Source organism: Eulemur rufifrons, chromosome 7 (genome assembly GCF_041146395.1).
Source record: "Eulemur rufifrons isolate Redbay chromosome 7, OSU_ERuf_1, whole genome shotgun sequence".
Classification (NCBI taxonomy): domain Eukaryota; kingdom Metazoa; phylum Chordata; class Mammalia; order Primates; family Lemuridae; genus Eulemur; species Eulemur rufifrons.
The window spans coordinates 217877131-217890455 of record NC_090989.1 but is presented as its reverse complement, the minus strand read 5'-3'; the positions used below and the strand labels follow the sequence as shown (position 1 = coordinate 217890455).

Here is a 13325-nt window from a genome sequence, read left to right as displayed (position 1 = left end):
GCGCCGGCGCTCGGCTCCGGCTGGTTCCGCCGCCGTGCGCGCCGCCCGCGCCCCCGCCGCGGCGAAGCTGCCAGCCGGGGAGCCAATTGGCGCTCGGCGAGGCGGCGTCCACTTCCTCGTCCGCCCGGCGCGCGCTCGGGACGGCTCCGGCGCCCGCGGGACGGGGCGGGGCACTCGGCCGAGCCGCTTTGCCTGCGTCCGCGCTCCGCGCAGCCAAGGGTGGGCGCGGGTCCTTGAAGGCGCACGATTGCATACCGGTCAAAAAGAAACTTCGGGGTGCCCGGAGCGCCAGCTGGCGGGGCGATCGTTGGCTTTTCGGCGTGGTCTTTAGGATTAGCCTCCCAAGGAAGCGAGATGTCGAAGCCACCACCCAAACCAGTCAAACCAGGTAAGGGAGGCGCTCGCCCGGTCCCCTGGCCGCCGCTGTGCCCTGCGCTTCCTCTGCCACTTGGCCCGGCGGACCAGGCACGTACCCCGCCCGCAGCCCCGCGTCCAAGATCGGACGCACCAGGGTGGGAGCTCTTAGCTTCGTTGCGTTCGGAACAGGCGAGAGATCACTTTTGATAGCGAGAGGATTTCGAGGATTTAAAGAGTACATGTTTTAAAAGAGGAGTCGCCCTCGGTTTTGCAACATTGTCACTCGCTGCAACTTTCCAGCCGGTGTGATGGTAACGTCCCATTGAAGTTTTCCGGAAAGACAGGACCATTGATTTCCTTAAAAAATAAATAAATAAATATGTCTTGAAATGGCCTTTAGCCACTTCCTCTTTTCTTAGTGTGTCACTGTCAAGTTAGGGTTCTTGACCGGCCAGAGCGAACGGGAAGTGCGTTGCTGCTTGCAGGGTGGAGTGGGTGAGCGAGCCTCCTTCGGGACTCATGAGAGGGGCAGAGTTTGAAATTGACTTCGGGAAGAGCATTTAGAAAACTCTGTACTCCCGCTGCTGGCGGGAGGAAGCTAGGATGCGGCAGAGTAATCTCGGCTATTACTATTCCGAAGTGTCACTTTATCATGCAGTACATGTCCTTTGCCTCCGCTCTCCCGAAGACTTTGGCGTGCTAGACTGGAGAGGGGTGAGATTACTAAGTTCCTCAAAGCAGTTTTCTTGGCCGCGAATCCTTGTTCACTTTTGATTCTGTTCTTAGAATATTTTCTGTGACATGGAGAAACAAGGGAGTTTAAAAGAGACTGACGCATTTCAATTCACTACTGTAACAAACTCAGGTGCATTCATTTGGGTAGGGAATTAAAGGAAACGCTGGAAATGGAAGGTAAATGGCTCCGATGTACTCTCCGGGTTTTCCTTCCAAACTTGCGTAATTTCAGCATAGTGAAAGCTTAAACTTAGTTTATTTAAATCGAATTTTTAAGTCACTTTCGTTGCAGGAGGCAAGTTTCAGTGATTAATTTTCCTAAACTTTGGTTAAGCACTACAGCTTTCATAATTATCCAGTTTTCTTTCTTTGCAATCATACAGCCGCAGTATCAAGTCTTTTTATTGGAAAATTATTACATACTCACATGTGTAGAATAGTTATTCACTGAGGACTTAAATCTTGGTGGGCTGCGTGTGAAGGAAGTAGCTGAGACAGGCTCTGCCTTGAGCAGAGATGGGGTGTGGCTAGAGTTGAGCTCTGCACTGCATTAAGTATGGAATCTGATGAGAAGTTTGCATTTTAAGTGCTTTGGATGAGGTAGCAGCTTTCTAAACTCTGATGTAAATTAGGACCTCTAGTATCTAACAAAGCAGAGTTGTTCTTTGATAGCTAAACAAAGTGCCTTATTTTTTCTTTTCTTTTCTTTTCTTTCTTTCTTTTTTTTTTTTACTGTGGTGCTCAAGCAGAACAAAATACCTTATTTTAAAGAAAGTCCTGAGACACATTGCGTGAGGTTTTCATCTCTCCAGACATATTAAATGATGTCTGTGTTGTATCTGGAGGGACATTGACAGGGATGTGTGTGATGGACACACACATGCAGGAGTGTATGTATACTTGTATATTCATGCACACTTGCATGTCGTTAGGGACTATCCTGTTACCAATTGGAGTTACACTCCCAAGAACCATTTTTGTTGTCTGACATCACTGCTTTCTCCTTCTCTTCAGTAAATCAGAAAGCACATGGTTAAACATGACTGCGGTTTAGAGAGAACTTTTAACTGCACATGAATTTATAAATGAGATCCAAACACAATTAAAGTCACCATAGAAACTGGTTTGTAGGTTTAGTAATTTACAGTGAGAAATATTACTGTCAATCAGACTTGAAACTTTGTGTGGGCTGGCCTAATCGAAAACAGAAGTGTCCTCTTGTAGTACGGTCCCACATTTACTGTGTGCTGGGCACGGGTCTAGACACTTTTACATATATTAACACATTTGCTCCTCCCAATAACCCTGTCAGTTCACTACTGTTGTTATTCCCATTGCACAGGTGGGGAAATGAAGTTGCACAGAATGGTTAGTTAACTTGTCTAAAGTCGGCAGCTGGGGGTGGGGGTAGCAGACAGGATTAGAACCCACTTAGTTTGGCTTAAGTCTGTGCTGTTAACCATTGTGCTATTCAGCCTTAATGCCTTAAGTCACAGTATACCATTCCCATTGGTGGGCAGGAAGTGGGAAGGAAGGGGCCTCTGGTCCTCAGTCAGACTTGTCCCAAGTGCATATAAAGGTCACTCCCTAGTGGGTAGCAGTAAGGAGGGTGGTGCTGCGCTTTGGTTTCTCGTCCTGCAGGCAAGCTAACATGGGTGAGAATGTCCGAAGCAAGCTTGGAATTGGGGGAGGATGAGTGTATTTAATTTTTGGTTTCTTGGTTTATTATTACCCTGCCTCATCCCAAAGGACTTCTCAAAATACAAATTATCTGAGAGAGAGAGAGAAAGATAAAGCAAAGTCATGTAGGGGGAGGGAGGAATAATAAGAGGAAACGAGAGGAAAAGTTAGCTTACAGACAGACACGTGTGTCATAAGATCCAACAAAATTACTAAAGGAGGGCTGTAGATTTGGCCCTCAGCTTGAAGCAGATAGAAAAAAGATCAATGACAAGATTCCCAGTGCTCATAAAATTAAAATGTGTTATTTGCTCTGAGAAGTAGTTATTTTAATGGCATTGAGATCTGAGACGAACTTTTCCCATGGGTTCTTTTAAAGTGTTGGAGTGGACTGGGCCTCTCTAGGAGAAATACAAGAGGAAACCTCATAGTGGTGTTTCTTATAGCTTCCTTCAGCACGAGATGCAGGCAAAACAGCATGGCTCAATTCAGTAGGCAATACTAGAAGGAAGGGGGCTAGGGAAGGTTTTAATAGCAAGGTACATTTGCCTGTAATGTGGGCTAATGCATCTTTCAGGATGATCAGCATATACCCAGCAAGGGGACCATTCAATGGAAGAAGGCTGCACAGGCAACTACTGATTAGATGCTGGTAGGAGAGCCTAACCACTTTTGTACCATCCTGCAGATATATTAGAATCACCTTATTTGGTTTTTGGCCATATCCAGAATTCATTCACCACTACACAGTATATACATGCAACAGATTTAACTTGTACCTCCTAAAGCTATTAAAATAATTTTTTTAAAATGTAGCTTATGGCCGGGCGAGGTGGCTCACGCCTGTAATCCTAGCACTCTGGGAGGCCGAGGCGGGTGGATTGCTCAAGGTCAGGAGTTTGAGACCAGCCTGAGCAAGAGCGAGACCCCGTCTCTACTAAATATAGAAAGAAATTATCTGGCCAACTAAAACATATATATAGAAAAAAATAGCCGGGCATGGTGGCACATGCCTGTAGTCCCAGCTACTCGGGAGGCTGAGGTGGTAGGATCGTTTAAGCCCAGGAGTTTGAGGTTGCTGTGAGCTAGGCTGATGCCACGGCACTCACTCTAGCCTGAGCAACAAAAAAGTCTGTCTCAAAAAAAAAAAACAAAACAAAACAAAAAAAAAAATAAAATAAAATGTAGCTGATATTTTAGGCCCTGTGCTAGACACTGCAGTTCCAAGGAACAATAAGTTATCATTCATGAAGGTCCTAAGTCTAACAGGGTAGACGTATGTATCTACAGATATCATCTACAGTTGAATAGCTGACCTCATCCACTTTGTAAAAAAATCTTGTAATTAAAAAGAAAAATAACATTTTTAATATAGAAAATTTGGAAAATATAGTACAGATAAACAATAAATATTAATAAAATATAAAAATCATCCCTATCATCTAATGATAATCATTATTTACATTTGGTTGAATTTTCTTCTTCAAATCCATGACATTCAAAAAAGAAAATAAAAACAATTATCCTCAGAATGGTTTCTCAGCTTCGGTTTTAAGTGTCTTGCTTTTGGTTGTCATATATTTTCAACAGTCTGTGTAGTATTGCCTACATTCTGCTTGAAAAATCAATTCTGTAACAGTTGACCTTTCCTTGCTTACTGACTTTTTTCTGTAGGATCACTTTTGGCCACTCAAGGTCTGCCTTTGAAACCCTCCCCTTTAATTGTTAGTGGTGCCCCCATGGTACTCTATCTGCTAAGATGAGTTGCAATTTCATGGTCTTCAACTCATTCTTTGTGGGACTCTGCTTTCCTTTTTCCAAACCAGCAAGACCTCTCAATTTTATACATACAGCATATATGTTGTTTTCAGCCACCCTCAGGAGACTTGACGTTCAGTTTGGGTGAATCTGCCTGACTTGTCAAGTATAGAAGACAGCACTTAAAGACTTTTTTAGAGACTTTATTCTGAAACTTGATGTAAGGATAGGCCAAAGGATATTGAATGAGATTTGGACCTTAGAATCATCTCATTTTAAGCAGATTCAGTAACTCTCCATTGTAGTTGGAAACCTGATGTCTGAGTTTGGCCATTTCTTTCAAATGGCTTATTGATTTTGGTGGTGAAAGTAAAGCAACATAAATATTTCATGTGTCTTGGGAAAATAAATGCATGGAACTTTGAAGAAGCAAATGTCAGTGTTTTGGGTTCTTTTGTTATTCATGGTAAAAACATCATAAAACTTCAAAGTCCTCACACATATGCTGCTTAAATAACACGACTGAGAGAAAAAATTTCTTCATCTAAAATGATCGCAACTTTTGTATAATTTTTTCCCCCCCGGATAAAGAAGTTAATCAAAGCTGAGAATATGAGGTTGGCTTTGAAATATGCACATGAATAGTTTTCTCTCATAAACTTGATGCTGCATTTATACCTGATGGCAGAATAAAGTCTGAGAAACATCTTGAAAATTCCAGAATGATGTTGATGATAGTAATAATTAACATTTATTTGACCCCATGTGTCAGGGACTGTACCAAACACTTTATGGGGTCTGTCTCCTTTAATTATTCTGACTTTCCTGTGAGGTGGCTCCTAATAGCCCTGTTTTATGGATGAGTAGTACTTAGTGAGGTTAAGTAAACTACTCAGGGTCTCAAAGCTAGTTAGTGGTTGGTGTGACCTGGGAATGGAACATGAGCTTTAACTTGAATCTGTGCATTTTGGGGCAGAGAACCTCGTGAGAGATTCTACTGGATTGGACCTGCTTTTGCTGAGTTTATTAACTTATGCAGTTGTGTCACTGGCATTTGCTTTGTATAACTATAACTGTCCTCTTTCATTGGATCTGTATTAGACTATTAGACTGTACACTTTCTGAGTCCTTTGTAAAACTACACAGCCACTAAACTGTTTATAAATGACAGATACATGAAAAGTCTTGACACATGATAAAGTCGTTTTGTCTGGAAGAAGGTGGTGGGGGAGACCATAGTTGGGCTCTTCTTATACCTTTATTACAAAGTAGCTGGCCAGGCGCGGTGGCTCACGCCTGTAATCCTAGCACTCTGGGAGGCCGAGGCAGGTGGATCACTCGAGGTCTGGAGTTCGAGACCAGCCTAAGCAAGAGCGAGACCCCATCTCTACTAAAAATAGAAAGAAATTAACTGGCCAACTAAAATATATATAGAAAAAATTAGCCGGGCATGGTAGCGCATGCCTGTAGTCCCAGCTACTCGGGAGGCTGAGGCAGAAGGATTGCTTAAGCCCAGGAGTTTGAAGTTGCTGTGAGCTAGGCTGACGCCAAGGCACTCACTCTAGCCGGGGCAACAAAGCGAGACTCTGTCTCAAAAAAAAAACAAAAAAAAAAACAAAGTAGCAAAAGCTGGAGGCTGTGTTTGTCTGATCAGCACTTCTAGAAATAGTGGAGTTTCCTATCTCTTGTGTTTCAGAATTCCCATGGCTTGACTTCCATGTGACTAGTGCAGGGAGATCTTCTGATGCTACCTTATACCTCAGGCATAAGAGAATTGTTGCCAAAGTTGTCCTCACTTGCTTATGGCATAGGGGAAGAGAAAATACATTTTACAAAAAGATACAGAGACCTTTCAGTGGGCTGATTTGAGTGAGCTGTCAAGTAAAGATTCCCTATGAAACAAAGAGTTTCAAAAGTATTACAAATATTAATATGGAGAGAGCCAACTGTATGGTATTCTACTGCACTTATTTAACCAGATCACTATTAATGTGCATTTAGTTTGTTTTTGATCTTTTGTTATAACAAATAGTATCAGAATAGCCTTATTGTTGCTTACAAGTGTAAATCCATGGGATAAAGTCCTGGCAGTAGGATTTGTTGTGTCAGAGGATATGTGCAGTGTCATTTTCATAGACATTTCCAAATTGCTTTCCAAAGAAGTCATGTCAGTTTACTTCTCTACTAAAAATGTGTAAGCATGTCTTAAACAGAAAAATTACAACGCATGTTATAGGAGACATTATCAAAGTGTGATCAGAGGGCTGGGAAGTGCAGAGCAAGGAACTTAAGGAAGCTGAGAAGCTGATTTAGAAGAGAAGTAATTTAAGCAGGGTCCTGAATGGTGAATAAGAATTTGCTGGGCAGCAAAGGGGAAAAGTCATTTGACTCAGGCAGAAATGAAATAACTTAGCACATCCTCCTGTCCACATTTGCCTGACTGCATAGGGGCTGAGCTTCTCTCAGAAAAGCCAAGGAAACTCAGTGCGTGCATATGGAACTGCAAACGAGAATTTTTTTTTTTTTTGTATTCAAGAGAAAGCCATTTACCTAGTGTAACAGTTTGTGGAAAATGGTACTACTCCACATAGAAAACGAGAATTTAAGCCAGGGACGGTGGCTCACACCTGTAATCCTAGAACTCTGGGAGGCCGAGGTGGGAGGATAGCTTGAAGTCCGGAGTTTGAGACCATACTGAACAAGAGTGAGACCCCGTCTCTACAAAAAAAAAAAAAAAAAAAAAATTAATGGAAAAATTAGCAGGGCATGGTGGCATGTGCCTGTAGTCCCAGATACTTGGGAGGCTGAGGCAGGAGGATCGCTTGAGCCCAGGAGTTTGAGGTTGCTGTGAGCTGTGATGATGCCACTGCAGTGTAGCCCTGGTGACAAAGTGAGACTCTGCCTCCAAAAAAAGAAAAAAAAAAAAGCAAGAATTTAAATGTACACATCAGCTCTCTGTGCAGATCGCTTATCTATTTGTCATAGTTAACAATAGCTGTAGGTTTTTAGTTTGCAGCCATGATTTAAAGAAGTTTAGCACATTTGAATCAACTAAACAAGTTACTGGTGTGACTGCTGTGGCCACCTGGTCATTTCCTACTTTATATCTGGGCATCTGTAGAATTTTTAGAAAGCCACAAGGCGAATTTCTCAACTTAGGTTAGGAGCTGGGGGATAGGTTTATGCATTTTGATTGGCATGGGATTTTAAAACTCTTTAGCTTCCCTTGTAATTTAATAAGCTATTTTGATGTTATATTCTTGGGACCCAAGAATGCACTTAATGCGCATCTTTTCTGCCTAGTGCTCCTGACTTCCAGGGAGCCTGAAGGCAATTTGAATTCAAGTTAAGGGAGCCCTTCTAACCAACTCACTTTATACTCATGCTAAAGGGGCTGCCTCAGCTGAAGGCACCTTAGAGAGGGTCTTTCTGGCATCCCTGCACTCCAGGAATTTTGCTTGGTTCTGAGAAACTCCTGGGTTCTATTTCGGAATTCCTGGCTCCCCATCCAGTACTTGAATCAATTCACTCCCATGAGACAAAGAAATGACTTCAACCTGGAGGTTATTCTGGAGTGTCTGTCTTCTAGGAACTTCCTGACCAAATCCATATTTGGGGAAAAGGTGCTTCCAAACTCTAGCTCACTGAGCATGGGTAAGGGTGGACTGGCTGAGAGAAGCCTCTCTAGCCTTTGACATAGTTGGCAGGTATCTCAGACTTCAGGGTATTTGGAAGATTTCAGAGTCTTATCTTACCTTGCGTGAGAACCAGACTCTTAACGATTATCTCTGAAATGTTGACCACCCAGGTTTACAGAATTTTCTGGCTAGCACATAATCTTTTACTACTTTTTGGGCCTATCATTTTGATGAGTTAGTGCTCAGCTTTGTCTGATGGTAGCCCTGGGAGAACCTAAACTGAAACTATTCTTACTTGTTTTTCAGGCAAGGAAAGTGGCTGTGAAACATTGCAACAGAAACCATTCCCTCCAAAGTTACTATTCTGAATGGTGTGCCAAACTTAAATTTTTCAACTTATTTTTCTGTTGGGGAATAAATCATTCTCTTTTAATCCTCTGCATTCAGGTTCTGAATCTAGGTCACCCAAGCAGCTGCCCAGGAGAAACGGGGCCTGCCTTAAGCTGAAATGTAAAGTGGGAGTCATTGCTTAAGGAGAGACTGCCCACTTCCTCTTTCGGGGAAGCTCTCCCATCTGAAAGGGCTTCTGGTCCTTGCCTAATGCCTTCCCACTCTTGGGGACCAATTCTGCATCTAAATGTGTGGGTTGTAAAGAATCCCCAGGACTCAGGCCCGGCACAGTTGCTCATGCCTGTAATCCTAGCACTCTGGGAGGACAAGACAGGAGGATCGCTTGAGCTCAGGAGTGCGAGACCAGCCTGAGCAAGAGCGAGACCCTGTCTCTAAAAAAAAAAAAATCCCCAGGACAACTGGAACTTGGTTTCCTCTTCTCTCCATCAGTGTTAAACCAATCATTGATTTATTGTCATTCTCTTTTCTTCCCAAAGGTACTTACATTAAAATATAAAGATAAGCTAAAAATAAGATTCCAAGAAAGAATTCCCTTTTAAAATGAATGACTCTTTAATGATGGGACTTTAGGCATAAAGCCTCTCTTATAGGGGATATTATAGGATCAAGCTATGCCTTGGAGGAGGAGGAGGAGGCAGAGCATAGTAATGCAAATTAAACATTCACTTTGGGATGAACTTCTGGTCCCAATTTTTTAGTTAACTTCCTAGGTGACCTTGATAAGTCACTAGACCACTCTGGGCCTCGGTTTCTTCATCTGATGCTAAATCTGATTCTAATTGTCTTCATTGCCTTAGACTGGCCTTTCAAATAATTTCTCAAATTGCTAAATAATTTCATTCTGTGCTGCTTCCCCTAGACTCTGGGGCCACTTTTTATTATCTGCCACCCCACTCCCAGCTACTCTCAGTGCGCAGTGTCATGTGAATATAAAAATGTGGAGGAGTTAAACAAGGGCTTTTCATAAGTCCATGAAAAACAAAGAGAGAGTGGAAAGGATAGAATGAGGGTTAAGGAGGGGGCATAATGTATTAATAATTAGGTCTGATATGATTTCACTTAGGCTTTGGCTACGTAAGGCAGCATTTTTGTTTTGTTTTGTTTTGTTTTGCAGCTGTCTAGAGAAAGAGAACACTGGGATAGCCCTGCAGGGATGTGTTTGGGGCTCTATATACACAGATTCCAGTGAGACTCTTACAGTGACCAAAATGTGGTCATTCATGAATGGCCATCGAGACATTGAGGACTTTTATGTTTGGAAAATGTAAAGTTGATTATAACTCAGTAATTATAATTCGTTGATTATAACTCAACTCTGTAGCCCTGAGATTTGAGACCTGTCTTCTACTAGGTTTTAGAAATCAATTCTCTATGCAAAATATCATTCAGAATCCTCCTCTCTTTTTCTATCCTATTTTTCCCCATCTCTTTTGGAAGTGACAGTTTTAAGCCCTGGATTCACGTTCGGCCTTGCTTTCTAGACAATCTCATATTTGATTCCAGGGAGGAGAGTTTACGGTGCTTCTCCCTAGAAGAGGAAGGGTGAGTCTTCTGAGAGATTGGTTTTCAGTCCGCCCATGACTCTGCCAGTTACATTGGCAGAAACCAGAAACCTCTTTTTTTTTTTTTTAAAGAAAATAACATTTATATATTTATAGGGATTTTGACATAATGGCAATTTTAAGGACATAGAATTATACTAACGGGAATAAATTTTATTGCTTTGGCTTTAGAATTCAAATAAAAATCATTCTATTCATAGTTAAAAATTATGCTCAAGTGTTAATTTTCCACTAGCTATCTTTAAAACCAAAGGTAAAGAATGGCAATTTGTTAGGACACATGGCAACGGGATAGCAGGTTACTTGTGTGTGTGGACAGGGGGCATAGGAGGAGAGCAGATTCCTAGCGTTTAATTTGAAAGCCTACAATTTCGATGACCGCTGCATATTGGTGGCAAGCCACTTCCCCAGAGAGCACCGAGTCTTCCCCTCTTCTGTCCCTGTGGGCAGAGAGGTTATTTTCACTGTCACCCCGTCCACATCTTAAACAGCAAATAGTTCTGCAGGCCCAGGGGTTGGGAGGGGACCAAGGCATTCCTCGAAGTTTAAGGGCAAATTTTACCATGTCCATCACCTGCCTTCCGCAATCCGTGTCCCCATGTTCATAAAAAGATAAAGTGATCTTCTGGGTTTCCATCAGTGAAAAAGAGTTTAAAAAAAAAAAAAACATTTGCAATCTCAGAGATGGGTGTGGCCTTAGGCTTTGGAGGGGCTGGAGGTCAGTATGTGACTTTTATGGGTGTCATCATAGCTCTTACTGCCCCCACCAAGGCCTTGAAAGAAAGAGGGATTTCCACAGGAATCGTCCTGTAATTTACCGTATTTTAAATACACCTCCAGAAAACCACAGCTTTTCATTTGTCTGGCCTTGTCATTCTCTGGGGAAATCCAAAAGGACTGTGTTTTCTTGAGTCCTTCTTCCTCTTCTCAAGATCTGAACTGGGTTTGGGAAGACACCTTGACATTTCTTTGGGTTAAAAATATCCCCTGGCATTTCTGGGAGTCACTTGGACTCCTTCAATCTTTCCAGACCCTCCCAAGGTCTGTCTAGCCCCATCTTTCCGTAAACAATCCCGACTTTCTGGGCCAGGCTAAGCTGGAAAACGACCTCCAGACCTGGACTGCCTGGACTGAGCCATCAACGACATGCCAGCTCTGGCCCTGGAGTTTATTGGCGGGTAGAGGTGTCCTGTGCAACATTTCCAGGGCCACTAGGCAAGCCTTGCCACTTTTATGAAAGGAACACATGCAAACCTTTTGAAGTAGTGCTGCTGGGCCTTGAATGAAGATGCAATTAGGGAAACAATTTCCAGTTTAAACGCTGTTGTCTTAGTGAGCAGATCTTGGAAGAAATGAAATGTTTTGGACATCTTGTTGGTTTCTTACAGATGGCTTCTCTGAACTTGCTTACCTCTTTTTGGTTCTGTTATAATTTGAGATTGGACTTTTGTGGAGTCTCTTGTGTGTGCTACATGAAAAAATTTGAATTCTTTTGTCTTCTGAACGGAGAGGGCCTCAGTTTTCAAAGATACTGCTGATTCTTTGCTCTTTACTTTTTCCTCTTGTGTCTTATAATCCTTCTCACATGTCCATAGTTTGTACTATTATACCAGAGTTCTAGTATTAACTAGAAATAGTAAAATACCCTCAGCTACAGATTTGTCGCCTGTGTATTTATTAAGTCAGCTTTGATTGAGCACTTAGCTTAAACTCAGTTCTGTCTCTAGTGATTCTCTTTTCTTTTTCTTTTTTTCTTAGATACTGTGTATATCCTTGTCTCTTTACCAGGTTTGAAAGGGGTTCTGCTATAAATAAAGGACATTTTTATCATAATGTCTTGCTAGGATGTGTCTTTATAGAGCGGTAGGACTAGGCCATTTTTAATACATTCTGAGAGCATTTCATTGTTGCTAATAGTACCAGGTATCTAAATCTGGAAATTTTCCATTTAGTCTCTACACACTGTTATACACATTCATATATACTAAATGCTCTGTCCTGGTGTTTTTTCACACTGTGAGTGGTGACCCAATAGATGATGAAGTCAATATGACTACTAGCATCCTGAAAGAAAGAAAATAGAATAAAAACAAACAAATATCACAGTGAATCACTCAAAGTAAGGGTAAGAATTTTTTGTAAAACCTTTTTGAAGTTTTATGAGCGTGTGTGTGTGTGTGTGTGTGTGTGTCCTGGGTTCTGATGTGCAGTATGTTTTTCCTGTGGGTCCCCAAAGAGTTTGAGAAACCCTAGCGTATGCTCAGGCCCCCAGCCTAACCTGTCACCGTTTTCTACCCCAGGCTTCGGGTACGTTCCTAGACCACACTTGCTACCTCCAGCCCCTGTGTGTCTTTGTACTGCTCTTTATTCTGGAACTGCCCCTCTTTGCTTCAGTAATTACTATTATCTTTCCAGAATCAAAGTAGATGTCACCCCCTATGACAGCCTGCACCGACCCCGGGAGTCTGCTCACTGTGTTACCTTCCATGTCCCTGTCTTCTCAGTTTCGTGGGTGTACTTGGCATTGTAGTTGCGTAACTCTCCACCAGTTTTTTTCATGGCAAGGTCAGGGAGAAAAAGAAAACAAAGGAGGACTCATGTTAATAAATACTTTGCTGATAAATGAAAATACAGGTTACTTGTAAGTTATTCTCCAATAGTGCATCAAAAGAGAACACATTTTCGTGGTTGTGCATGGAATTCTATCCATTGTACACAATTTAGAAAATAAAGAAGAAAATAAATATGACTCATAGTTCTACCACCCAGAGATAGCTGTTAACATTTTGGTGTTGTTTCTTTCCAGTTTTTCTTCTATGCATATTTTTGTTTTACATAGCTGATAGCACATATAATATTACTATCAGCCTTTTTTTTATATAACAACAAAACATAAATATATCCCCCAAAAGCTAATTTTTCAGGGAAATAATAAACTTTTTTTTTTTATATTATGGTAACCTGTATTCCAATGTATGTATACATTTACACATTCATGCATTTCTCTTTTTTCTATAAGTAATTCTATATTCATAGACATAGGCTTCAAAAGTGACAATTTTAAATTCATATTTAATTCTTTAATAACTCTTAAGGGATATAATGTTAGATGCTATGCTTTGCTTTACAGAAGCATTAGGATATCTCTTGCTGGGATATTGTAAATGATAAATTCATAATATAC

General features: G+C 41.6%; 1 protein-coding gene across 1 annotated transcript in view; it reads left to right on the top strand.

Annotated features, from left to right (window-relative positions):
* Nucleotides 1-152: 152 nt before the first annotated feature.
* The window catches only part of OSTF1 (osteoclast stimulating factor 1), a 53343-nt gene continuing 40170 nt past the window's right edge, over nucleotides 153-13325 (top strand). Inside the window, exon 1 of the mRNA XM_069474107.1 lies at nucleotides 153-388. Within this exon, the coding sequence (XP_069330208.1) occupies nucleotides 355-388 (34 nt within the window). The 5' untranslated portion in view covers nucleotides 153-354. The remainder of the gene's footprint in view (nucleotides 389-13325) is intronic.